The 26686-nt window shown below is 36.1% G+C and overlaps 2 protein-coding genes across 6 annotated transcripts in view; one reads left to right on the forward strand and one right to left on the reverse strand.

Moving 5' to 3' along the window:
• Nucleotides 1–9465, forward strand: part of CSRNP3 (cysteine and serine rich nuclear protein 3) — a 101564-nt gene extending 92099 nt beyond the window's left edge. For all 5 annotated transcript variants that reach the window (XM_021528589.4, XM_021528588.4, XM_021528591.4 and 2 more), the window contains one exon: nt 1–9465. In XM_021528589.4, the coding sequence (XP_021384264.1) occupies nt 1–1044 (1044 nt within the window). In that variant the 3' untranslated portion in view covers nt 1045–9465.
• The window catches only part of GALNT3 (polypeptide N-acetylgalactosaminyltransferase 3), a 24197-nt gene continuing 4638 nt past the window's right edge, over nt 7128–26686 (reverse strand). The window contains exons 2-11 of the mRNA XM_085584351.1: nt 23132–23726; nt 21622–21794; nt 20334–20483; nt 19856–20090; nt 19000–19117; nt 18430–18630; nt 17160–17291; nt 16423–16524; nt 13718–13870; nt 7128–13271 (exon numbers count right to left, since the gene is read on the reverse strand). Coding sequence (XP_085440477.1) covers nt 13149–13271; nt 13718–13870; nt 16423–16524; nt 17160–17291; nt 18430–18630; nt 19000–19117; nt 19856–20090; nt 20334–20483; nt 21622–21794; nt 23132–23640 — 1896 coding nt within the window. The 5' untranslated portion in view covers nt 23641–23726 and the 3' untranslated portion in view covers nt 7128–13148. The remainder of the gene's footprint in view (nt 13272–13717; nt 13871–16422; nt 16525–17159; nt 17292–18429; nt 18631–18999; nt 19118–19855; nt 20091–20333; nt 20484–21621; nt 21795–23131; nt 23727–26686) is intronic.

The raw sequence follows: 26686 nt of genomic DNA on the forward strand, positions 1-26686 counted from the left end.
GTGGATCGTATGTCTTTTCCATGTGGTTGCACTAAAGAAGGGTGTAGCAATACAGCAGGTAGAATCGAATTTAACCCTATCCGTGTACGGACTCACTTTTTGCACACAATAATGAAACTTGAATTGGAGAAAAATAGAGAGCAGCAAGTTCCAGCACTCAATGGCTGTCACACTGAGATAAGTGCACACAGTAGTTCCATGAGTCCAGGACCCCATCCAGTTGAATATTCGATTGCAGAAAATTTTGAGATTGAAACCGAACCCCCGGCTACAGTTATGCATTCTCAGTCAGCTGAGGACTTGGACTGCCCAGGGGAAGAGGAGGAAGAGGAAGATGGGAGTAGCTTTTGTAGTGGAGTTACAGATTCTAGTACCCAGAGTTTAGCCCCTAGTGAATCAGATGATGATGAAGAGGAAGAGGAAGATGAGGAGGAAGATGAGGAGGAAGAAAAAGCAGATGATTTTGTAGAAAGTATGAGCTCCCATGCTGATATGGTGCCTCTTCCTTCTGTCCTTTGCTACTCTGATGGAACTGCTGTGCATGAAAACCACTCTAAAAATGCCTCATACTATACTAACTCTTCAACTCTGTATTACCAAATAGAGAACCACGTTGCTGGCACTGCTAACCAGATCGGTGAGACTTACTCAGAAAGGGATGCTGTCAAGAATGGTAGTCTTTCTCTGGTGCCTTACAACATGACTTCAGAACAGTTTGTTGACTACACACGGCCATCAGAGGAAACTTTTAGCAGCCCTCATTACCCTTCTGCAAACCCCTCAGTGATTGTTTGCTGCTCATCCTCTGAAGGGGATGCCAGTGCTCCCTGTAACAGTTTGTACACTGAGCATAGGCCGAGTCACCCACCAGTGGAATTTCACTCATACTTGAAAGGTCCTTCTCAAGATGGCTTTGTTTCAGCTTTGAATGGTGACAGTCATGTGCAGGAGCACCCTGCTGAGAATTCTCTAAACCTCCCAGAAAAGAGCAGACTGCACGAAGAGTGCATCAAATCACCAGTGGTAGAGACGGTGCCTGTTTAAAATTAAATTATTCTAGGACAGACTTCCTGTGTTAAAATTCACTCCCATTGGATTTTCCTAGAAACTTTTTTAAGAGGTAGACAATACTTGGACTAGTCAATGTTCCAGATACATTTTGTTTTCTCAAGCTACACTGGCAGTGGTATTGCACAAAACCAGTTCATGTAAAGATTTAAATAAAAATAATCAAACCATTTTTTTAATAAAAATAAAACAGATAAGTAAAAAATGCACCCAACATATTTCAAAGTAGCCTGCCTATGAACGTATGTGAAACCTGCCAAGCTATCTGAATCAAAATTTCCATGTTTTTGACTGTCGGGCCTGTGCAAGATTGTTAGAAATGATACTTTGAAATAATCATGTTTAGAGTCCTAATTTTCAACATATCTGATGGTAAGTTTAATGTAAAAATAACTACTGTATGAAAAAAAAGTTCTAATTGTTCTGTACTGTTTGTATTTTATTTATGGTAGTTTAATATTCATGTTTTGATAAAAGTGAACAGCACGTTCATTTGAGCAGAAGATCCATAGTTACTTATGAAGAGCATGTCCACTTTTCATCTGGAGTACCTTGTATTCTTCTTTATTTTTTCCTAATACTATTTCTGATAAATCATCTTGAAACACATTTTTAGAGTGTACTATTTTTCTCTTTTACTGTTCTTGAAAAACAGAAGAGTCAGAAAGGGGGTATTCACATCTTCTAAAAGGTAGACAATCCTCCATTTAAAACTAAAATCAGTGGCATTCCAGAACTAGTACCCCCTCCCCAAAGAAGAATGATCTTGTATATAAAGGCAAAGCAGTAGCTTAAGCTCACCCAGCACCTTCAGCCCAGCCACCGTTCAGATCCTTACGCACTTTAGTGCCACTTTGCAGTACTGTGGGAACTGCGGGAACTGTGAACCTCTTCGGAGAAATGCCATAGCTCCAGACCCTGAGGCAATGTAAGATCTTAAAATTCACTGTAAAAAAACCTGTACATTTCTCCCAAGCCAGTTTATGAATTTGTCAGTATGCAATTTATAAAAGAAGAGCCTTACTGATCAAAGTTTAAATAAAGCATGGAAAAGAAAAAGTCAAAGTGTCTAGATTGCCTAAATTTTTATGACATACAAGACTGGCTTTTGTGGACTTCTGATTGTATCTGAAATTTAGTACCATTTGATCTTATTAGGAAACACTCCATTCAGTGAGGAAAAATAGCATCAGAAATTTTGTATCTACAAAAGTCTGCAAACAAAAGAACATGTGCATCATATGGATATCCATTACATTGTAATCCACTTGTTTTTAAATAGGAATGAAACTAATTTATTAAACAACCTTGCTTTTGTCTAGAAAAGGAGGCATAGGAATCAGCTTTTCTCTGCACTGGTAATTCTGCACTGCCTTATTTTGATTTCAAAATCTATTTCAGCATTTTTGTTCTTCTAATACTGAGATTTCATTTATACAAGTAGTTGAAATGTAGGTCTGTCTTGTTTGTCAAAATATGGATCAGCATCTTAGTTTTTATCTGTGTCAAATCTAGTTGGTTAACAGTGTGCATGTAAACACAGTGTAAATTTTATCTCTGTAACAGTGATTCTTCTGGTTAGAAGCTCTTTAAATCATGTACAGTACTCCAGTAGAAAAACTGCCGATGTAAAATACGCTTTTCAAAAAAAAAAAGAGCTAACTTAATTGTTTTTATATGAAATCTGGGCAAAGTGATTTCTCGTATTTATGCTAAATTAGCAAAATATTTTTACTCCATGTAGTAGCTGGAAAGGTTTTTTATTTATTTGTTTCCACAAGAAGTCCTACATGTTTTATATGAACTGCATTGTAAAGTCTAGTTCTCTAGGGACTGGATTCCAAACTTGCAAAGTATTCCATCTCCTGGGAAAGCACACTCATGTTGGTTACCTGGCTCAGCAATTCCACAGCCTCTGTTCCTCACAGTCACAGACCACTCTAGTCTCTCTCTCTAAGGCTGAGTATCCAGGTAAGTGCCTGTGTTCTCCAATGCCATACAGCAAATACCCGTGATTTTTAAAGAGAAAAGTGCTAGTCCTTAAAGTTCTGCACTTAAGAATAAATTATTCTGTTCAAGATATTCTAAGGGCAAATATATCAAGTCTTTGTGTATATAGGGGTCTTTCTTTAACAGTGGGCTTCACTTAGGCACTCCCTTAACACCAGCACCAAAAGCACAAATCTCTTCTGCTTGAGCTGGACAGTAGATGAGGATGAGTAGCAGCTCTTTAACTTCAGACTGTGTTGGAGAGCCACACACTTTACTGGGGTATTTCTCTCAGGGGAAAGTTAAATTAAATCTTTTGCTTTGTTACTCATGCCCTTACTAAGCAATAAGAAATTATTTTCTTGGCCCCTGTGCTTTCCACATTAAAAATATCTTTAATAATATCAGCAAGCACAGTAAGTTATTAATTTTACAAAATACTTCTCAGCTAGCTTTAAATATTGAGGTGATGGTTCTTTAGTATTACCATTGGCACAGATTTCTGATTCAGTCCTTTGTAATACTAGCATCTGTAAAAATTTTGGAGTATTTGGATGTGTATGTTCCATGCCATTGGTGCATCAGGGGTCAATACAGCCAAATTCTCTAAAGCCTACAGCGTAGGATAACAGGCAGTACCTTGTAGGAGAGAAGTAGAGGGAGTGGGAACTATGTAAAGCATTTGTGATACACTCTTTCCCCATGTTTGCTCATTTCTGGGAGTCACAAAGTAAAATGTGCAGAATGAAGATTTAAGTTGAAAAAATATTCCAAATTGACTGGGTGGTGATAATTTGACTAATAATACTTTTCTTTTGGTGCAATATATTTTGTGATCACTATTTAGTCTCAAGATACAAAGTAAAGAAATCTACTTTAGTTCTTACAGTAAGTTATAAAGTCAAGTCTCTTTATAATTCATAGAGTTCCTGGTAGCTACTATTAATAATACCACCATGCTTTCTAAAATAGATAAACTCATACTGAGGAAGAAACATGTAGCCACTCTTTTTTTCAAGAGGTTAAACCTGCTGCCAAGCCAAATCCATGCCAGCAAATAACAAAGCTGAAGCCTTTTCTAGCATGTATAAGTTGACTAGAGTGATAAAAAAAATAGTTGAAACCCTGACCAAAACAGGTAGGTCAATTTAGCTGAAATCTAGAGTAGGATGTAGAAATCAGTTGAGAATCACTTGTTTCCCATCACTTGATTAAACTTTGATTTATTTTTTAGAACAAAAAGCCATACTCTTCATTTAAGGAAAAGCAGGCTTAAGTCATGGGATGGAAAATATTTTAGTGTTATTTTCTGGGCTAGTGTATAATAATACATGCTGTGTCCCATTTCCCAGCTGGTTAATATTCATGTTGATAACCAGTCCTTTCATTTTGGGTAGGCTGTTTCTTTGTGATAAAAGTATTATGTTACTAAATGATAAGCAGCAGTATTTGCTTCTGAATCAACACAGCGTATTATTTATGAAAATATCTACATTACTGACAGTCTTTATCAGCTTTATTTTCAAGATATCTGGCTACTGATAAACACTGCTGAGAAGCCTGGTACATATTTGTGATTATATTGCATCGTTCACAAAAATGAGTCAAACAAAAGTATTTCTCGAAACAAACTGGAATTTTCACACAGACCATTATTGGAACAGCATGTAAAAGCAGATGCTCTTTTGCCTATAAGGTGAACTTCACCTCTCTTGGAAAAAGGTGCACTGTTAAATATATATAAAGCTTTAATTGATGTTAGACATGGAATTAGAATTTTGTTGGCACAATTACAGCAATTGCAATTGTTGCTTAAGAGCTGTTACTCATGTCCATTCAAACATCCTTAAAATTAAAAGCTGGTCAGTAGAAGCTTCTCGTATTCTTTGTTGAGCTGTATGCCACTTAGATCAGAAAAGTCTAGATTTGTAAAGCTTTGCAATTTTTCATTTACATAAGTTCCTGCTACTGAATCATAATTGGAGTTGACTTTTTTATTCTAATGCCATTGGTTCCACTCCATAGTAACTATGACTTGCTATAGATAAGGTTCAGCTGCTCCCCTGCTCTGTTAACAGTGGGATCCTGCCTTTGGTCCAGGTGCTGCAGGACTCCAGTGTGGATTAGTGGTGCTGTTACTCACTAGACTGCTGACTGATCCCAGGCCAGATCCAGTTTCTAACCTGATCTGGCTGTTTCATTTCAGTAAATCTGCTAATAAACTGATCACGTTGCCTTGACAAACACAGCTGCTTTGTTAAAGATCATATACATATATTTGTATGCAAAACTGATATAAAGGGTTTTATTAGTTCCTAACAGGAATGTAATACACTGGATAGAGATCCTGGGCTCAGACAGAGGAGAATTTGCCTTTGTCATGTTGTGTCATCGTGTTCTCTGTGCTCTGGTTTGTAATGTACTTGGAGATACCGTGATAAAACATAGTTCTATAGAACAGGTAAAATACCATTTTATTCTTGTGTTTTGGCATCATAACTAAATTTTTGTACTGCCATTTTCCACATTAAGCCCAGCCCAGCTCAGAAGTAAGCAGAAATTTTTCACTAATGTGAAACACAGCTGAAATGAGCTCTCCTTTCCGTAGACTGGATTAATGAGCAGAAGTTAAAAAGTAAATTTCACAGTGAAAAATTACACTAAAAGCTGTGTTGACTATACATTTACCTGTCTAGTGCTTAACATTTGAGCAGCAAGATTGTAGTTTTCCTGCAACACCATACTTGGCAGCAACAAGCAGTCTTACTCCTCTGCATGTTGTCTTCTTTTGCCAGCTGAATCCTCTCAGTTGAAACTCCTTGTCTAGGCTGCTCCTATAGTAATGCAGGTGTCCTTACTCAAACATAAAGCAAGACAGACCCATGATATCCTTTTAAATGGCATTTGTTAAATAAGGGTCTCCACTGTTACAGCTCATGAGTTTTATAAACTGATGTTCATTGTGCCAGTTGTTTGATTTCCTGAAACAGTTGGGAACAGAAGAGGATGACACAGAAAGCCCAAAAGCATTTTGGGGTGTTACGCTTTCCCGCTGAGACTAAAGAGTAATTCTGTCATTTGCTTTATTACGGTTGCAGGACAGTTGATGTAAAATACTTTGAAAATCTAGAATTAACTCAGAGAATATATTCTATAGAATTTATTTCTAAAATACTAAATGTGATTACTATTTTTTTAAAATGGTAGAAAACTGTTATTTTCAAAACAGAGTCTAGTACATGTTCCTTGGTATGAGAAATCTCAGTGTTTGCCTTTTCAGTATTTCAAAGTTTTTTTAATATTCTTAATTTTGTTATTCTGTGTAATCATTGTCAATGTGCAAATTAATGTCCATTTTCTCCAAGAAGTGTCAAATCCAAAGTGCAAATACTGTGAAGTGATGAAGAAGTGCAATGTAGTTTTAAAGATGTCTGAGTGTACAAACACTTGAGTTCTTCACAAGTTTTTCCTTTTCCCTCCCCTAAATCCAAGGCAGCTTTTAATTTTATAGCTAACAAAACCAGAGTGTAGCTTAAGGACAAAAGTTGTAACATCTTTGAGGACTTTTCTGGTACCCTAATAGCTTATACCAATAGCTGATATCCTAATAGCTGGTTTTACTTTATATGAACATCCACTTTATGAAACACCTGTTTTGCAGCCTTAGTATTTTCATTTTAGATCCTTCCTTCCTGTTGGTGTTTGACTTTGAAAAGTAACACCTTTCCATTAAAATCTAGCACAAGGGCAACTCTACTGTTCTTTGTGATTAGAATGAGATCTTGAAAAGCCAGGCTGGGTGGGGTTTTGACCAACATGATCTAGTGAGTGGCAGGGGGGTTGGAACTAGATGTCTTTCAGGTCCCTTCCTAACCAGGCTGTCCCGTGATTTTAGAGTTAAAATATATATTGCCCTACTGCTGTGTTTAAGGTTAGACAGACACCCCCCCCCCAAGAAGGTCCCACTGACTGGAGAACCATATTCTTGATCCTCTGTGTTGCACCTTCTCAATTGAGATCATAGTCCTTCATCCAAGGCTGGGGGTGGAAAAAAAGAAAAGACAAAAGGTAGATTTTGTACTTTATTAACACAGTTATTTTAATCTGGAGCTTAGCAATGACACTTCTCTTTCATGAATGAATGTCCAGTAGACCCAAGTTAAGTTTTTCTCTCATGTACGTTCTGCTCTAACTTCATTTTCCAACAAACCATGAAGATGGGATTGGCTTTTCTTGATAGGGAAAACAGTAAGATAAAAATGTGCATCATTGTTCTAATACAAGGACCAAGATAATCCTTTGTCTTCAAACACTTGAGTGAGTGTAGGGGGATAGAAAGAACAGTTTAGAGGAAAAGAAAGATGAAAACAAGATGCAAATTGATGAGGCTTATTTTTCTTCTAAAGGGAAAAATAAAGCGTATTAAAAAAAAAAAAACACAACAGAAGAAAAAAGGCAAATTCAGATCTCTTCACAGCAAGGATGGAAAAGTATACGGACATTCGCTACAAGTTTTGCCCATGTTAGATTGAAATACTGTTTCTGTTATTTAATATATTGTAACCAAACATGAATTCAGTGGAAACAGGAAATGACATTGTTTTCCAGACCAGAGTTACACAGGTGGCCATTAAATAAAAGACTTATCCAAATCCATGGGGTAAAAAACCTAAAAAGCAGCACCCTAGAAGCATTGCTACCATGTCACTCTTTGCTGATGGCAGTTTCAAAGACAGGTCCAAAATCATTTTAGTTAACTCTGCTCCCAGGCACGTATTCTTATATACCCAGTTTCTCAGCTAGCAAGAGATGCTAAAAGCAAAGTCAAAATGTCCTTTTACCAGCATTTTATCTTGGCATTTTCAAATGAGGCTTAGTATATTATGGAATGTAATTATTTTAGGTTTCTCCACCTTAAACTTCTAAAATACATTCTTTAAGAATGAAATTTTGGGTTGGATTGTGGATGAAGGTTAACCTTGCTGGGGTAGTGGTGGAATCACTGTAAAGAACCATTTGTGAGTCTCAGATACAGATTCAGCACCAGCTTTCAGCTTCTTGAAAAGATCATGATGTGCACTGGCAGCTGGTTCTCTTAAAACCAAAAACAAGCATGCTGGGTTTTTTTCAAGCCATTTCACACAAATACCACAACTTCAGGTCTCAAATGCCCAGTAACAAGGTTTAATAACTGGGCACTTCTTTTAACTGAATGATTGTAGGCACTTCTATGGAAATATGTCTGAAGTGTAGTTTGTGAAATATGTTTAAAATGTGTTTGATGTCAAATAAGCGCTAGACATTTAACAGTGCAAAAATAGTCAAAATCCGTAGATTACGAAACTGTTCCTAAGATCCTCAGCCTGTATAATTGTCTTAGTAAAGTTGATCTATTAAGTTAAATTGCATTCTGGTGTAATAATCTTTTACAAATAAAACTATGAATACAAATGTGCTCGTTGATACCTGTTAACATAAAACATGTCAGTTGCATTGTTTTGATTTGTTTCAATTTCTAATATAAAATTTGTAAAAAACACAAACAGAAAAACACACCTTTTATATGTTTAAAGTGTTTTAACAGACTATATTAACATTCACACTGTCTAGTCCAACCCTCTCTTTTAGCAAGTTCATCTCTCTCTGTATACATACATATATATATATTTCCCCACAAGAATATAAAATTGCTTTTGAAATTTTTGTTGGCAACTGGTAAATAGTACACTATGGCATAAACTCAGAAGCACTTAAGTTGACGGTCTTTCAGACAGGTAATCCATTCAAATGGGACTAGTAAAAATGTGTAATTGCAGTAATTTGTACATTACTTCTAACATTACTAATTTCTGAGAAAAATAATTGTTATGTACTTAACATTTTCCATTACAGATGATCTTGCATACTAAAATTATGGAGGTCTCAACAGTTAAACAAGATATTTAATTGGACTGCTGCTTTTAAACTGTTTGAAGAAACAAAGGGAAAGAAATTTCATCTTAAAATCTGTATATGGAAATAATTTTAAGCTTCATGAACTACGCATTTCCTTAATTTCCTTTTTTTAAACAAGTTGTAACATCAAAGATGCCAAAGGGTAATATAAGCTACAATAATATTCAACAGAACCTAACCTAGATCTTATGTTGTAATAATTTATTCAAATTAACTGTATTCTTCTGTATTTATATTTTCGGTATTTATTATGAATGAGATGAAATTTGATGTATTTATTGTGGCTTATTACTGCAGTGTATATATTACAAAAATAAGCATTTTTAAGTCTTAACATTAGTTTTTTTGTTAATTAGTGGCACTTGTATCAGCTGTATTTTTATTATATATTGTACAATATATATTGTCCATTTGTTTGCAATGAAGTAAACCAGGTTTCTATGTTACATCCTGGCTGCCAGTGCATTGTGCGTCTCATTTCTGCTGTGCAGTCACTGAGAGCCTCTCTCAGCTGAGAGAGCTGGCATTAGTACTGCACCTCCTCCCTGACACCTGCAGAGCCTCCAAAGGCACTCTGCAATTTCAAGCATTTCTCCCATTCCTGATAGGAGAAGCAGTTTGTGTGGAATTTTTGTGTGTGTGTTCTTTTGTTTCTAAATATTTGTATGCCAATTAAATTAAATAAACAGAAATGCCTTCTTAGGTATATCCATTTGCCCTTTAATGATATTACTACCTACAATTTTCTTTGGCCAGGAAAATACTGTATCTGATTCATCTGTACCTATAATTTTCATAATAAGGTAATGAAACAATGAAACAGCTGTTGGAATTAAATTTTGCAACAGCTCTCTCTGGTGGACAATTTGCAGTAATTTTATACATCAGATCGCTTCAATGGCAACATTCAAAGACTACTGCTAAATTTCAGGACAACTGCTTATTTTGAATACAGATGATCATCATAGCTTCATTAAGAAAATAACAATCTCTGCTACCTTTTTATTCTGATATTTGTTCAAACTGAGATGCACATTTATAAAAAGTAAGTTGTCCTTAAGTTTGCTTATATGAATTACGTATAGCTAAACTGTTTGTATTTAAAAAAAACCCATAAAGATGAGATGTTGTGCTCTAGATTATAAAAAAGTCCTCAGAGGAATTAAGGTATCACTTGGTAGTGGTCTGTTGGGACCATATTTGCTATTAGACTGCTTTTGGCATTGCCATGAACTGTGGCTAAAAGGGCTGCTCCAGGGCTTGCTAAACCATACTGATAAAACATAGAACTTTCAGCACAGGTTCTAATTCAAGATCCCAGGATGCCCACTCAGAAGTAGGAAGATTCAACACTTGTAAATTGATCTGTTAATAGTACTCACATTATTCTATACTCACCCTATAGTAAAGCAGCAGTTATTCCCAAGAGTGAGTAAAAAAATCCTCAGGTATGGTGGGGCTGACAAATTCCCACTGTGGTGAATGGTGTCATAGCCAGGTGGAACCACAAAGCAACCAGAGGGGACCTGTTATTCACAGGCAGTAGTACCCAGAGCCACAGGCCCTGAAGTCCCAAAAGGTTTAGGACCTGCTTGATCCTGCTGGGAGCATGGCTCAGCTGGCCTGGCCTGAAGTGAAGCCTTTCACAGCACTTGTGATTATCCCAGGATGTGTAAGAGAGCAGAGGGAGATGGAGGTTAACACTGATGCCAGCTGCTCTAGTAACCTTCAGCAGTTTATACAGCCATGTGATTGAGGTACCAATTTTTACATGCTGTGTAAAATAACGATTCACCTTTGTCCCCTTCTCAGGGGCAGAGAAGGGCATTATAACATTACTGAAAGACTTCTGGCTTAAGAAAACCCAAAAGACATAAAAGAGCCAGAGAACCCCTCTGCAACACACTGCTTTTCTGCAAGCCTTTCTAATGATTAGAGATGATTAGCCACTATCAAGAGAAAATTATCAACAGCCAGAAGATGCTGCTGCTTTTTTATTAGCTTAAAAAAACCCACCCAAATCCAACTTCCTAAACCTCTAGTCATATTTAGAGATCTCTTATTGCTCTTCTAGTATTATATGATGCCTACATATGTACACACACACACAAATATTTTGAAGTGCAATAGTAACTGTGACCTAAAAGATAATTTCAGATCTATCCTTTAACTATCCTTTAGTGATATTAAAAATAATGCATCTTCTGTTTAACATGAACTGAGAACTAAAAGAACAAGTACTTTTAAACTGGTATGCTAAATACCTTGTCTTCTAGAACAGGTTCCTTGGAAACTTGAGTTTCCATTCCATACCCAAGGTTCAACACAACACAGCTGCTCTCTGTGCAATCTCCCATCCTCTACTCATATTCAACAATTTTCTCACTGACCTGCATTGTATTTTTCCTCAACTCCCCCATTTTATCAAGTGCATGCATTGGCCTTCAAATATTGGTTTGATCTGCAAAAGTAATAATCCTTTGCATTCCATTACCAAATGAAAACATTTATCAGAGGACACAGGCAGATCTTTGGGCAGTGTTGTTCTACACAACCTTCCAGTTTCAGTGGCATAAATAACCCTTCCTGGTACAGTCTTTTCAACAATTTCTGTTCGCTTTGTATCCAGTTCTTTTAAGTCATATTGCTTTAACTTCATGGGATACTCTCAACAGGTGTCTCCAAAAGCCTCACAAAAGCTGAGACACGATTCAAAGGCGTTACCAAGTCTGAAAAATAAATTAGCTGCTGGCAAGTTATCACTGGTCCTTGCTTATTCACTTTTTTGTCTTTTAGATGACTTATAAGTACTGAATTTTTCTTGCTTTTATTCAGAAACTGAATTCATTAGTCAGGTACCATTAAATTAGGAACAGGCTCCTTCCCCACCACAAAGAAAAAAAAACCTTACATCATCCATTCACCCACCAGACTTAAGTTAGCATTTATCTGTAATGATATTACTTAATCTAGGACAAAAGAACAGATTTATTATTAGTGTATTTTTGGCCTATTCAGCCTTTAATACCCACTCCTTCAAATTTATTCTCAGCTTTATATTTGATCATGCAGCCAAATACTTTTGTCTTCACTTTTTAAGTTTTAAAAAACTGGTTATATATTTGATTATGGTATATTATTTTCTATAATTAGCAGAATAGTTAGGAATGCCAAGGTCTCAGACTAATAAATCTGAGATCAGTCCTTTGCAAAAGGGGAAACAGAAACAAGAAAAAAATATTAATAGACAAGTGTTGGCACAAGAAATTACGTATGGATAACATTAGAAACCTGTGAGGTAAATATTGGATAAATCACTAGAAGGAAGCGGTAGAAGTTTTCTAGATAAAATGTAATTTAAAAGCAGCAAATAACAGAATGCTTAAAAAATGTATGAATATTAAGCAGCTCAGAAGCCTACTAAAATACAACTTTATAATAATGTTTTAAGTCAATGAAATATAAAAAAACTATACAGGAAGTTTTGGCTAAAAAAAAAATTAGTATCAAAAAAGCAGATTTTCCTTTAAAATAATCATAAATATGTATTTTAGTGAAAATTACTTTTTTCTTCTTCAAAACAACTGACTTTCTAGAAGCTGAGCACAATATGGTATCCTATTTGGCTTTGACCTGATGGTCTAATTTTCCAAGTGAAGAAACTTAAAAAATATTGAGAAAGTTTCATGGAGTAAATGATTAAAAAAAATAAAGTCAGCCACTTGAGCATAAAACATACATATAAAGTGTATTGGGTTTTAGACAGTAGACAACAGCTTCTCATGACACTACAGAGCAAATGAGTCTTCTTCAGAAGTACTTACAGTATGTCAAAAAAACCCCACATATGGTCCCTAAGATAAGAGAACTAATAGGATCCATAAATCAGTGGTCAACATATAAAGTCTTATCATAGAAATATTGTAAACAAAATATAACCAGGATCCCAATTATCTTTGGTATACCAGACTCCCAGGGAATCTCTTATGACACATTTTATATCCAACTTCAGAGGGAAAACTGTTTAAACATTTTGCATTTAAACTATCACATAAAAATCCAGTATATCTCTATGATCACAGTTCAGAATGGTTATTTTCTTTAAATAAAATGCTTCTGGCCTATAATATCATATCTTAATCATTCTGGCCAAAGATCCATTTCTGAAAAGGGTCTGATGGATTACAGGATGCCAAACTTGGATGCTCTCCATTTCCTGTAAGGCACATATGTAGTGCTTCATTGTACAGAGTTTGATCCTAAAGTGAGGAAAAAAGGAGGAAAAGAAAAGTGAACAAACGATGAACATGCTAGTTCCCCCACAGTTCTGCCCCCAAGCTGGTGTTAAAGCTCATACAGGTGGTGCAGGGGGGGCTAGAAAATATGTCAATAGTATGTAAGTGCCAACTTGCATTGCTAGGAAAATTTTGTAAAATATTTTAAAATACAAAACATCTGAACTGACTTCCAGGTGGATGTCTAGACAAACACACTAAAAGACTGGTTTTTTAAGTGACATTCCTACTAGTGACATCAAGTTTTGATCTGCAACTGAAACCTCCTGCTTTTCAGGTTTTCATTTTCCTGCTAAAAGGAAATTTACACATTTTTGGCTTCAGTGTTTTTGTTTTGTGGGCGCTTTTGCTTTTATTTAAAATCCAAAATTAACTAACAAACATGCCATTTCACTGCACAGGATATGTACCTTCTGGTGCAGCCACTGCTCCTCCCCAACAGCAAAGGTTTTCTGCCCTTTGTAGGTGCACTCACGAAGCTGCACAGGTCCCTTGGAAGCATGCAGACAAAGCTCCTTCTGAATGTTATGGCGAATTTCGTGGTGTGCAGAATATTCAAAGTACTATTTAAATAATTTAAAAAAAAATTTGGTAAATAAACACAAAGTATTAAACTAAATTAAGCCTTTCAAATTCCCATACACAAAATAATACGTTTCTTATTAAAAACTTTGAGACTACAGAATAATTCCTCTAATTTTTAACATAGACAGTTCAAAAGTGTTTACAAAACTAAAAGCAGTTTTCAGTAGTAATACAATATTAATTTATACTTGTATGTATAAATTGGAAATAAATTTTGCTGCATGTGTACTGTGATGCAAAATTTTACTCCCAACCAGACAGTATATAATTCAAGGAGACAAACTCAAGAGTACAGATAGTTTAAGATAGCTTAAATTTTGGCATTTCTTAACTAAAAATCTTTATTTAATTCTGTTGCCACATGAAACGATGCTGATTGCTGTATGCCAACTTTTGCTGCTTGATCTAAACAACAAATGTGAACAATTGGATGCTATTATATCCTCTTGTGAGGTAACCATTAGAAAATTATAAGCATGTATTTTGTGAGTTCATTTTACCATGATTTCCTGACAGCAGAGTACTCCTAAGGCTCACCTGTAAGTCTGACCCTAACAGGGATTTACTTCTAAAAGCTAAAAGCTACAGACACAGATGTTCTTTTGCCCCTTCAGCCCTAACCTAACATTAGGTCTCTTCCTTTTCTCCCACATTTACCAGCAGAGTCCCTAACATTACATCTCACTGCTACTGTTTCTTGCCTCTGGATGTCAGCCACCTTCATCATATCTTTCCTTTGAATCTTAAGGCCAGGCTCAGTTACCCTTCTTGGCCTTCTGTTTTCCAGTGGTCAGCAATCACCTCTTTGCTACCTTGGAAACAATGGGAACAGCACTGAGGAACAAACAGGAATCTGACTCTTAAGACTTTATGACCAACATTAGTCCTCAAAACAGGTAGTGAAGGAGTGACCTGCTTAGTCATTTAGCTCTCAGACACAGTAATTTACTCTTCATCTGGTAAGCTGACTTAATCTGTCCTGATTTATTTTTGGAACTTCAACATCTCTGCAAGCCCTAAAAATAGTTATTTGAAAGAAAGCTATGTTTAGAACTTTATTAATTTTGGATATTGAGATGGGCATGTTTCCAGCCTCCAATATTCTAAAATGTAATAATACACAACTGATGTACAGCTCTGAAAACTAGGTTCTCTTTTCTACTCCCATTTCAAATATATAGACGAAGAAGACAGCATAGAAAATATTCAGCCTACACTGCTGAAAGTCTGGTAAAGAACAGAGGACAACTGAAAACAGAGCATTGTAATAAGAAGGGTTAAGTAAGCAAACATGCATCTCTTAAGCATTACCAGCAAAATCAGTTCTCTGAAAGCTGGCATTTAAAGGGATTCAGACTTATTTTGTAGCAGAAGGGAAGACAAAAAACATAACACTTGAAAGAACAGAATTTTAGTATAGCCCAAGATAACTTAAGAGAACAATAGAAGCATACAGCAGATCTCTTAATACAATGTCTTTCTACAGTGTTCCCAAATTAATGACTGTGACAATGTGAAAAGGCTAATAGTATTAATCCACAATTGAATAAAACCCCAAATTCAATCCTGTAAGAAGCTAACATAATAGGGTACTTCTTAATCTAGATAACATGCCATGTCTCACAAAAAATGATTAGGAAGAACATATCACCTGACTAGAATTATATGTCTCAAGTTTCACAGTGCCATCAATGAATATCTTTTAAGATTGAAAAAAAAATTATGAACACCCTCTCCCCCATAAGGTAACAATTATATTCTAATAAAAACTTTTAGACCTTTGCTGACCTTTAATTATTAAGGATCACTTTTAAGGGAAACAGAGAATTGTGCATTTCTGGGCAGGGAAGGAGATGCTCCTTTTGTTAGCGTTACAGTAATGACAGAACGATTCAGAATCTGACATCTATTGCAAATCATATTGTAGAAGGAAGAGAGCACCACGGCTGCCTCCAAGAGCTATGGACCAAAGAGAGCTCCTCTTGAACAAATGGAACCATATTATTCACTTGCATTAGCCAGTACAGGATTGGCCACTGTGACCTCACACTGTGAGGCTGCAAGCGTGATAGGGAAGGCGGCTCAGGCCTGGACACTTGGTCTCCCGTTGGCCGGATCCCAACCAACATCTTCCTTGACAGTGCGAGTCCTGGTGACACAGAAAGAAGCAATAGGAGGAAGCATAAGGAAAGGAAGAATTAAGAAGACAACACTTACAAGACAGGAGTAAGGGTGGCATGAAAAGGTTTTGCACAGAAAAGAGAGGGCAAGTGAAGCAGTGCAAGCATCTCTGAAATCTGAATTTGTATACTGCAGTTAAAACATTAGAGACATGACATGACATGAAGAGTGGTATGGAATTTTTCTTTTAAAATATATATTGGAATTAACTGTTACAGAAAATAAAGGAAGAAAGAGAAGGAGAGAGAAATTGTGTATTAAAAATGAGTCAATTTCTCTAAAATTAAAGTTTTTATACGGTAAAGCTACAGCAGAAGAGAGACTAAAAATCAGGTATTAAATATTTTACCTGGTTTCCTCCAAGTCCATGACAAGAATACATAATCAGTGGTTTGCCACCATGGTTATTTTCACCAACATCCAGACACATGCGGTTACCTATATTTTTTAACTAAAGAAAGGGTGTTGTCAGGATAAAAACCTCAGTGGAATGACAGAAACTCAAACTGTCTCAGTCATAGACAAAACTCACCTTTAGTTTAACAACAATTATAGCTGTTCTTTCATTTTTACTTTCTACTATGCTGAAATCTAAAAATCCTGTTTCCTCAAGTAATCTTTTCCAACTAAAAGCCTGCTCTGTACAATGTTATGGAGTTATTAGCCTGCTCTGTACAATGTTACTCTGATTCAAATCACGGTCTGAAGAGATACACATAAAATATTTAAAACAGGAGGAAGGGGAAGTTTTATTTGTAGATACAAGCTAAAAACTCATGTTCACCTCAAGCTAAGAGCTATTACTTTTTTGTTTGTTTTAGCAATGCAATGTCTATAGTTATTTGGCAAGGAAAAAGACATTTGACATAAATTAAAAATGAAAATGACACAGCTATTGACAAAGCTGTAGCTATTTACAAAGCTATAAAAGGGATGCAGAAGAGATTCTTTGTCCAGAGTTGTGACAGAAAACTGTAGAGCAGTTAAAGATGGCTAAAGTCTAAAAGCTATGGCTAAGGTAGTAGAAGAGATTAGCAAACTTCCTGGACTATGAAGAATATATAAAGTAGTTAAAATTAAACTTACATATCCAGAAAACAAAGGATTCAGGTCTGGCACATATGCTTCTGGATAAACATTACTGAGGTACCAGGTAAAATTTTTACACTGCAGGCGCTGCCTTAAATCAAGTCTTTTTGATATGTCTCCAAAAGTTTTCTGTTAGAGGAAAGGAGGAAGGATGGAAGATAAATATATGAACATTCATTTTGCATATGTAAAGCTGTGATATTTTGTGTCATACTAGTTTTAAGGAAGTTTAACTAGTTTAACAAAGGAAGTTTTATGCTTCCTTTGTTAAACTAGTTAAACTTCCTTAAAACTAGTAAAAGGAAGTTTTATGCTTCCTTTGTTGATTTTTTTCTTGTTAATGCTGTACTACTACAGTTACTGCTGTCTTTCAGTGTCATAACACCACTGACATCCTGCCTGCAGCATTTCAAAGCACTTGCAAGAAAAATACATTGCAAGATGGAAAACACAGAAGTATCTTTAGTCCCAAGAAAGTTTTAACAGAGTGCCATGAAGTGGGAAAGTCCAAGTGAGACCATACTGATTACAGCTATAAAGCCAACTGATCTCACTAAAACTGTAAGCTGAAACAAACTGGATTAATTAAATAAATAGCCTAATACCCAGTACAATGTAGAATCTTCCAAACAAAATTCAGTTGTTTAGCTGCTGAACATACCCAGGAAATGTAATGCTTTCAGTGATATAACAGTCATAAAAATTTATCACATGAAGGAGGAAAAACAGCTTCTAAAAGAAAACTTAGAATTCTAGCTGGGCAGAAAACTTACAAAATAAGTAAGTCAACACTCAACCTCAGCCCCACATATTTATTTACTTGAAAATAACTGACTTTTTAGGCAGAGACAGGATGGTTACCCATTATCAAGTAACTTTTATTCTGCTGCTAAATAACAACAAAAGCTGCTTTTTCAATAAGAATATTAAGCAACTTTTCACTACAGAAAATAAGTTACTTTACATTGTCTACATCCATTAGTTTCTCTCATGTTCTTCTGTTAGTTCCTGTACCTGCGCAATGCAAACAACCCAGGAAAGCTATGAAAATAAACACCACTAAAAAAACTCACCATACAAAATCAACATTCATAACCCAAAAAACTTAGTTTTTTTCATGTCTGTTGGGGCTACAGCATTAAGCAAATTAAACAGTCTTTTGATTAAAATATCTAGAATCCTCACATACTTTGTCAATAAATAACTTTTGCTCACCAAAACTTTCACCGCAGCAAGTGTGATTTCTAATACCACCACCACCACCTACTTGTTTCACAATTTTTGCTGCCTCTGTGTTTCTTCGGTAAAATATTTCTTTATATTCATCCATCCACACTTCTGCAAGGCGAACTTGATTACGTGTGATCACCTGAGTACCTTTTGGGAAAGTATGGGGACTCTTGCTGCGAAAGACATGGCCAACAACAGAGCAAGGCATGATCTCCAACTGTCCACCACATTGCCATACCTAATAATAACATTTAGTGTGTAAGTACACTGCAATTAGAATTCAGGGAGTGGAAAAAATTCAGTAATACTATTGTTTGCCTGAACACATCAAACCACTAGCAAGAGTATGTATATCAGGCATACCACTAGTATAATCATAGAAACGCTGGAAACATTTCAAATAGCAACCCTAAAAACATTTATAAAAAAATTAAAATCAGTTTAGTGAGCATGTTTGTATTTTATTTCATAGGTAATTAGTAATTCAATTTTCCTTGTCCTAGTTGGCTGATTGAGAAGGGGAGTCAATATCTAATACTAATTTATTTTCAAGTTCCCTGTACACTGTCAGCATAGAGGCAATTGCTAATTAAGGAGCTAAACTTACTCTGAAAGACATTTCTATATTTTCACCTCCCCATATTTCCATTTCTTCATCATAGCTTCCAATGTGTTCAAAGTAGTCTTTTGATATTGAAAAGAGACCTCCAGCAAAGGTAGGTGTTCTGCAAAAACAAAATTTTACTGAGAAAGACAGAAGGGTTTTTTAAATATAGACGTGAAATCATGGTGCAACTGTTCTAGGAGTTTTCCATGCACTTGTTAGTATTTCATTACAGTGATGCATATTCCTGGCATAGATAATACTTCTAGCACTTAAATATCTTCACATAGAATTTCATTTGACAGTTTATTGCCATTTATTAAGAACTTGTTCAGACTAATAACTGCTGGCATAAAAAGAAAGCATCAGGAAAACAAACAAATTTTCTTTGTATGGAGGAAATTGATCACAAGTACAACTCCTACAGACCAGTAACCCATCTGTGGACAAAGCAGGTACAATTATCATCAAATGCACTACTGTATCAGCCTAGTATCTGGCTGCTCTGACCATTTTTTTTTTTGTCATTCTTTCAAGTAAAGTGAATGAAGAGACAGAATCATTGTACTGTCTCTGAAAATAACTGTGTATAATCCTCCTCTGTGCCTCCCCTCTAGGAATATAGGCAATTTCTACTGTATGTAGAAGAAGTTACACAGAGAAATTACTATCTTGATGAGGCTATATTTTTATGAAAGCTTTATAATGTGGTTCTTAAAGAAAGTATTACAAAAAACCTGCAAGATGCTAAGATGTCTGATTATATTAATTGGAACAACTCATTTATTTACAAACTATCATTAATAAGATAAAGTCTGTGAAAACAGAAGGATTGAAATAGTATTCAAATTATGTTTACCTAATTGGATAGGTTTCATCCTTTCTTCTTTTATTCTCATGTTTAGGAAGAGACTCCCATCCAAATGACAAACTCCAGTCAAAATTTCCTCTGTTGTGGCTATGCCCATAAGGAGATGGTTTACTGAATTCAAAGGTATTGAGATCAATAGAAGCAATGTCAGGGCTTACAACAGCAACAGGATTCTCAGATATCCTTGCCAATAATGGCTCTAACCAGCCATAAAAGCATTCACCTGCGGAGAAAATGGGAACGCTGAATTGGCTATAAAGTAGTACATAGGGTATGTTTTAACATGTCCAGCAAGCCAATATGGACTATTTTTAAATAGCATTGCTAATTATACTTCCAATAATATGAAATAGCTATAGGAAATATTATATATTGCCAGCATTTATAATTCATAAAAAATCTGCAACATTAAATTGAAGACAACAGCATTATAAACCAGACCTGACATATTTACAGTTACACTTACAATGAGCATCCAGGAAGGTAAGGGTCTCTCCTGTTGCTACTGAAGCTCCCAACAACCGTGCAGTGATCAGACCTTTTCTTTCCTTCTGACGGACAACTTTAACTATCTGAAACTGTTTCACATATTCATCTAGTTTATCATGCAGATAGTCTAGAAAGAGAAATCAGTATCAGAATATCCAGTGTATACACATGCCACTGCCCAAAATGTTACACTATTAAGTGAACAATATAAACAACTCAGACTTACTCCAGAAATCATCTCAATGTCAAAGCCATAAAAATTCCTATCTGCTGAAGGTTATTTTTAGGGGCTGAGTATTTTGAGGGTAGGGGTGTAGGAAGAGGTGACCAGCAGAAAACAGGAGATGGAACATTAAAATAATTCTGAACAAGAAAGGACGTGCTACTCCATCTCTGCTGCAGTATTAACCATTTGAATATCAATTCCATTTTCACAGCAAATGGATCTCCTGCTTACAATATTCGCAGAACCTGCAAATTCTTTGTTTAATGATGGCACATTTACACAGTTTTCAAAAGTTACAGTATTTACAACAGCAACAGAAGCCATATAAAAAACTAATTAAATGTTCAGATTTTGAGAAAGAAACCCACATCTCTCATGAAACATACCACATCATCCTTTTTATTCTGACCATCCTTAGTATTAAACTGTACTACTGAACATACTTCACATCCAAGTGCTTCAATATACTCAATACAGACTTGCAAAGTTTTTTGAACTTGCATTTGTGTTCACACTAAGTATATATCTAATTATTTTTAAGACTCAGCTAGACCATTGAAGATTATTTTGCCATTAAATAATTTTGCTTTCTAATAAAGACACTACCCTTAATATTAATGAAATTTATTTGCATAAAGACAACCACTATGATAAAATACAAATTTCTACAAGTCTGGGCCAGTTTATACTTGGATACTTTGTTCTACAAGTTGCAATTGGCTTGAAACACAAATAATAATGCTACTTGTCATGCAAGCAGTTATGCAGGCAAATCAGCATCAGAATTGGAAAAAGCAGAAACGGGGTTTAAAAACCTTTCAGAGCACAGGAATTTCATATTTGACTACCTTTTGGAAAAATAAGGTGGGAGAGGGATATCTTATATTTAAAAAAGGGAAAGAAACAAAACCACTTAGAAGACTGTTATACAGTCAACAGTGGTAAAGAGACATCCTCTTAGCTAATTTATCTGCAATCCTAACCTCTTCAATTAAAAAAAAAAAACAAGAACAGAAGCAAAAGCAGGAAGACTTCTTACCATCTACACTGGCATCATCCACCAAAATAATCTCTTTCAGCAGTATGGCAGGAGATGTGTACATCACACTGTGGACAGTTCTGAGCAGAGTTGACCACGCTTCATTATGGAAAACGATGATAATGCTGGTGGTTGGCAATGGTGGGCAACGCTTAAACTTTTGCTCAATACATCTACAAATTAGAAAGTGTCAGGGGTTACAAAGTGGACAATTTTTTACTCAAACTCTTAAACTTTTCTTTCTAATACAAAACTTTATAACTATGCACATTAAATAGTTCTGCTTTTCTGCTTTCTATCCTAGCTTTGGAGTGCAAAGGTAGGTACTTCAACTAGAGTAGCTGATCAGAATATTTTTTAAAGTATCATGACTAAGAACTGAACAACTTAGTTTTGCCTCTGTCTCACACACATTTGAGTAAATTTTATATAATACCCAGGCCTTCTTCAGGAAAAAAAGTTATTTTATTGAGAGTAGCACGTACTGACTGAGCTAACTCAAAAATTACCATTACTGCTGAACCCTAAGTATACAAAGAAGAACATTTATTCGAAAAATACAGAGTTTGCAAGGAAAAATATAACCTAATTCAAATTTCAAAGCTTTTTAGAAATGCTATGTAAGCCTTAGGGCAGCATGTCCCCATTCAAAGGATACAATGTTAAACCCACAGTTTTTCAAGACTGACATATCCTAAACATAAGGTTAGATCCAACGGCAAGTCAAGATGACAATGCTGTATTCATAAGTTGCACACTTAATGTTTATGGCCTGTCAGCTTTAGGGCCTGGAGGACACCCCAAGGTAATAACCCCAGTCATTGCCCCACAGAATACGCAAGAAAAGCCTCCCCAGCTATGCTCTAGGAGAGGTTGTGGTGAGCTGCACCGTGAGTATCAGCAGCAGCTCAGTAAGTTATGCCACTTTTGACACAGATGGCTGACAACATTTCATCTCACACTGACAGAGACTGCTCATAACTAAAACCCACTCTCCCCAAGTCCTAGAGTCTACATTTTAAAAATTCTTCAGTATGACAAGATTGCTGCTGAGATCTTCCATTCCTTGTTCAATGGTTTACAAATATAAATTTATTAAATTATGCCTACATTCCAAATTTATTAAATTAAATTATGTCGTTTTATTAACACTGAATGCTAAAAAAAAAGTGAGGGGTGGTGTTTTAATTGGAAAAATACTGAAACCATTTTTAGTCTTATTCTAAGTAAAACTAAGCAGGCTTCCTGAAAGTTACTCAGAAATTTTAGCCTTAAAGGCAAAGTCAGAACACCTTATTTAAATACGGTTACTTTGAATTCAAAACCATGAACGAAGTGAGCTTTTCTAAACATTCTTGGCTTTGGCACTGTGGATCACTATGTACAGCCAATCATTATGTATAGCTAGGAGACTTTCCTGAACTATCACCTACTGCTGTACTCAAATCACCTTGTAGGCTGAATTTCTGTGAAGTTTTTCTACTATCAGGACGTACACATTTCAACTTACTCAGGAGGTCGAGTGTCTGGTCCAAGATCTCGGTGTAAAGAAATCCTATCACTTGCAAATGCATTAAAACAGTGTTTCTCTTCTCCAGCCTGTTTTTCTTTCTGCTCTTCTGAATTTAAGTTGATGGTTTTAAATGCTTTGCCAGAAGCTCCAGGAGCGTTAGGATCTTGAAGGGGCCGATCTAGAAAGGGTTTCAGTTCCACTGGAGTATAGAACCCTGGCAAACAGTGTCTCTCTCCAGGAACCTTAGTTTGCCTAATGGGTGCTTTTATCTGCATTTTTGGCTTTGCACCTTTGATATTGTTCATAGCATTTAACACAAGACCTAATACATGACTTTTCTTTCCAACAACTGGCTCAATCCCTGCTTCATCCTTAAAATCTTGAACACCCACTTCTCTTTGTAATAAAAATAAAAATACCAGAAAGACAAACACAATAATGCTAAACTTCCAAAGTTTCCAATGAAAAAATGTCTTAAATAGTTTAGGTGTCTTTTTCAAGGCCATTCTAGTTTTAAAAATTTTCACACAACAGAAGTTTCTGTGAGTGTTGTTCTTCAAATATGTCACAGCATTTCTTGAAATTATAACACCTGTAAATTAAAACAAATAGTATTCATTTAGATATCTAGTATATTCAACTATGTAAAGCCGTAAGAAATTAATGGAAAGGAATTAATTCACAGCTCCCAAAAGTCAAATATTACTTATATAGGTTTGATGTATCACTTAAAGATAAATCAAACCTATATATAAGAGACCCAAAATGCCTTTTCCCTACTTTTTGCTTTGGGTTTTATTTGTTGAATACACTTCATATAGAAGAACACAGAAATCAGGCATACCATCAAGAAAAAAACATTTTTACACAGTGCCACTACTTCAAGTTTATTTTCTTCCAAGTAATTTGTTTAAAATTAGAATAAAGTCTTATAGAAGCAGGGAATTTTAATTAAATTATGGGACAGAAGAAAAACATGTGGCATCAATACATTAGTTCAAGCTGCATGTCAGAAAGAGTCATGTGGAAAGTGAACTAAAAGATAGGAAAGACTTTTCAATCAACTTATTTCAAGAATTTTCAAGTTACTGCCATTATTTTTTTCAAAGACAAGTAATTATTCACTTGCTTTAAAAGATGAAACTATGAAAGACATTTGAGGACTACCAAAATCCAAGTGATTTGAAGTAAATTCTATCTGCCAAACTGGCAGTTTACAAGGGGATACATTCTGCCACCAGCCTGAATAGCTCGAATAGCTATTCAGGGAATAGCTTCATTTTTTGTCTAAATTGCATGTATGTGAATCAAGAAGAGAAATAAACAGCATCCAGCTAAAAAAACCACAGTTAGTTGCCACTTGTAAACTACTGACCACAAAATTTCAAGAACTACTTTTCTATTTATTCCTCTGAAATACAAGTAGGTCTTAACTGGAGTAATATATACTCAGGAAGGGATAAAAGTCAGAGAAAACAAACTCTTTTACCTGCTTTTCTTCAAGAATCTGCATGTGAAACTAAGCATCTGGATTTCTGCACATTATACTGCTTTTCAAAATTTATGTCAGCTTAATAAACCCTTACATTCAAACTACAGTGTTTTTACCACAGAGTTATTGTTAAAAGAATGCAGAGGGGAAGTATATTAGACCATACTAAAAGGTACCAAAAATATGCTTCTCAACTCACAAAATTTCAAAAAAACCAAACCAAACAAACCAGTCCACTTCTGTGTCACATACTTTTTTCCCATTTTTTCCTTACTGCTAAAACATTTGAACTACAATACGGATACCTTTATATGGAACACTACAAATAAAAACCTTCTTCCCTGAAATGATTGCAACCAAATTACCAAACTGCCAGATTGAAAAATGTCTTGCTTTCTCACAGTGCCTGGTGGGTTGACCTTGACTGGCTGCCAGACACCAACCCAACCACCCTCTTGCTTTCCATCCTCAGCATGACAGTTGGGACAAAATAAGATGGAAAATCACATGGGTTGAGCTAAGGACACTGTGATCACTTATCAGTTACTATCACAGGGAAAACAGACTTGTAATGATGAATTTGAATTTACTGCCAATTAAAAATAGAGTAGGATGGTGAGAAACAAAGGCTCAAACTACCTCCCCCGGCTCAGCTTCACTCCTTCACTCCCAATTCTTCTCTCTTCTTTCTGCCTAGTGGTGCAGAAGGAATCAATAATAAGGGCTGTGATTAGCTTGTAAGACAGCACTCCTTCCTCTGCACACTTTTCCCCTGCTCCAGCACAGGTTCTCTCCTTGCAGTACAGTACTTCAGCATAAACTGCTCCAGCATGGACCATCCATGGGTCACAGTTCCTGCCAGGATCTTGCTCCTGCACGGCTCTCCATAGGCTGTAGCTTTCCTCAGGATATCTCCACCTGCTCTGAACTGGGGCCCTGCACAGGCTGCAGAGTGGATACCTCCTCTGGGCTGGTCCTTTCATGGGCTGCACAGAAATTGTTCTCTACAGTCTTCTCCATGAGCTGCAGGGGGAATATCTCCTCCCCTCCTTCTTCACTGACCTTGGGTTCTGCAGAGTTTCACATTTTTCTCACTCCTCTTTCTCACAGCTGCTGTGCAGTACTTTTGACCCTTTCTTAAATACTTCATCACAGAGGCACCACCTGCTACACTGGGTGGCTCAGCTTTGGCCAACAGTGGGTCTATTCTACAGCTGGCTGGAACCAGCTGTGCTCAGCCCAGGATGAGACTGGAGGTGGGGGGCAGCCCCAAGTCTCTCAGCACAGAGGCCACCTGTGCAGTCATACTCACCTCCTAACCTTGCCATACACAGTGTAAAACACCAACTGTATGTACAGATCAGCACCCAGCATTGCAGGGACTAACAGTCTCTGCAGGTTGCTAACCAGCAATGATTTCCTAACACCATCAAAAAGAAAAATCACATTACTGTTTCAACAGTGCACCATGTACAAGCACATAAGATACTAGCAGTCCTAAAGCTTAGAAATCAATAAGCAATATAAATATATCTTCCCCAACTGGAGAAAAAAAATCCTAATATATACACCTCTATCTAAACATGTATTTGAAATACATAATGTCATAAGAGGCATTAGAAACGAGAGATGTGGAGCATGCTGCCACAACACTTATAGGAAATGTGTCTGTCCCTAGAAAAGAACCTCCCCTGGAGTTAGGTGGGTTGTGGAAGACAGCAACACAACTTAACCCTTTCAGTGTGGATTAGTACTCTCTACCAGCATGCCAAGCACAGAAGCAAGTTCAAGTGATGTTTCTTTAAGAAAGGATCAAGTGACAATTTTGGAATATTATGTGCAGCAAACACCAGGTGGACAGAGGCTTGACTGCCACAAGCATACAGCAAAACCTTTTGATATAGACAAATGCTGAGTGTAGCTTTGTTGACAAAATATCTGATAGGGATATTGCTTACAATAAGAGAAGAGTTCTTTGTCACACAAAAGAGTAGCAGTTTCCAGAACAGAAGCTGCATTGTCCAAAGAACTTTTGCTATGAAAGCTGTATTTTACTGAGG

This window comes from Lonchura striata, chromosome 7 (genome assembly GCF_050655825.1).
Source record: "Lonchura striata isolate lonStrDom1 chromosome 7, ASM5065582v1, whole genome shotgun sequence".
NCBI classification, from domain to species: Eukaryota; Metazoa; Chordata; class Aves; order Passeriformes; family Estrildidae; genus Lonchura; species Lonchura striata.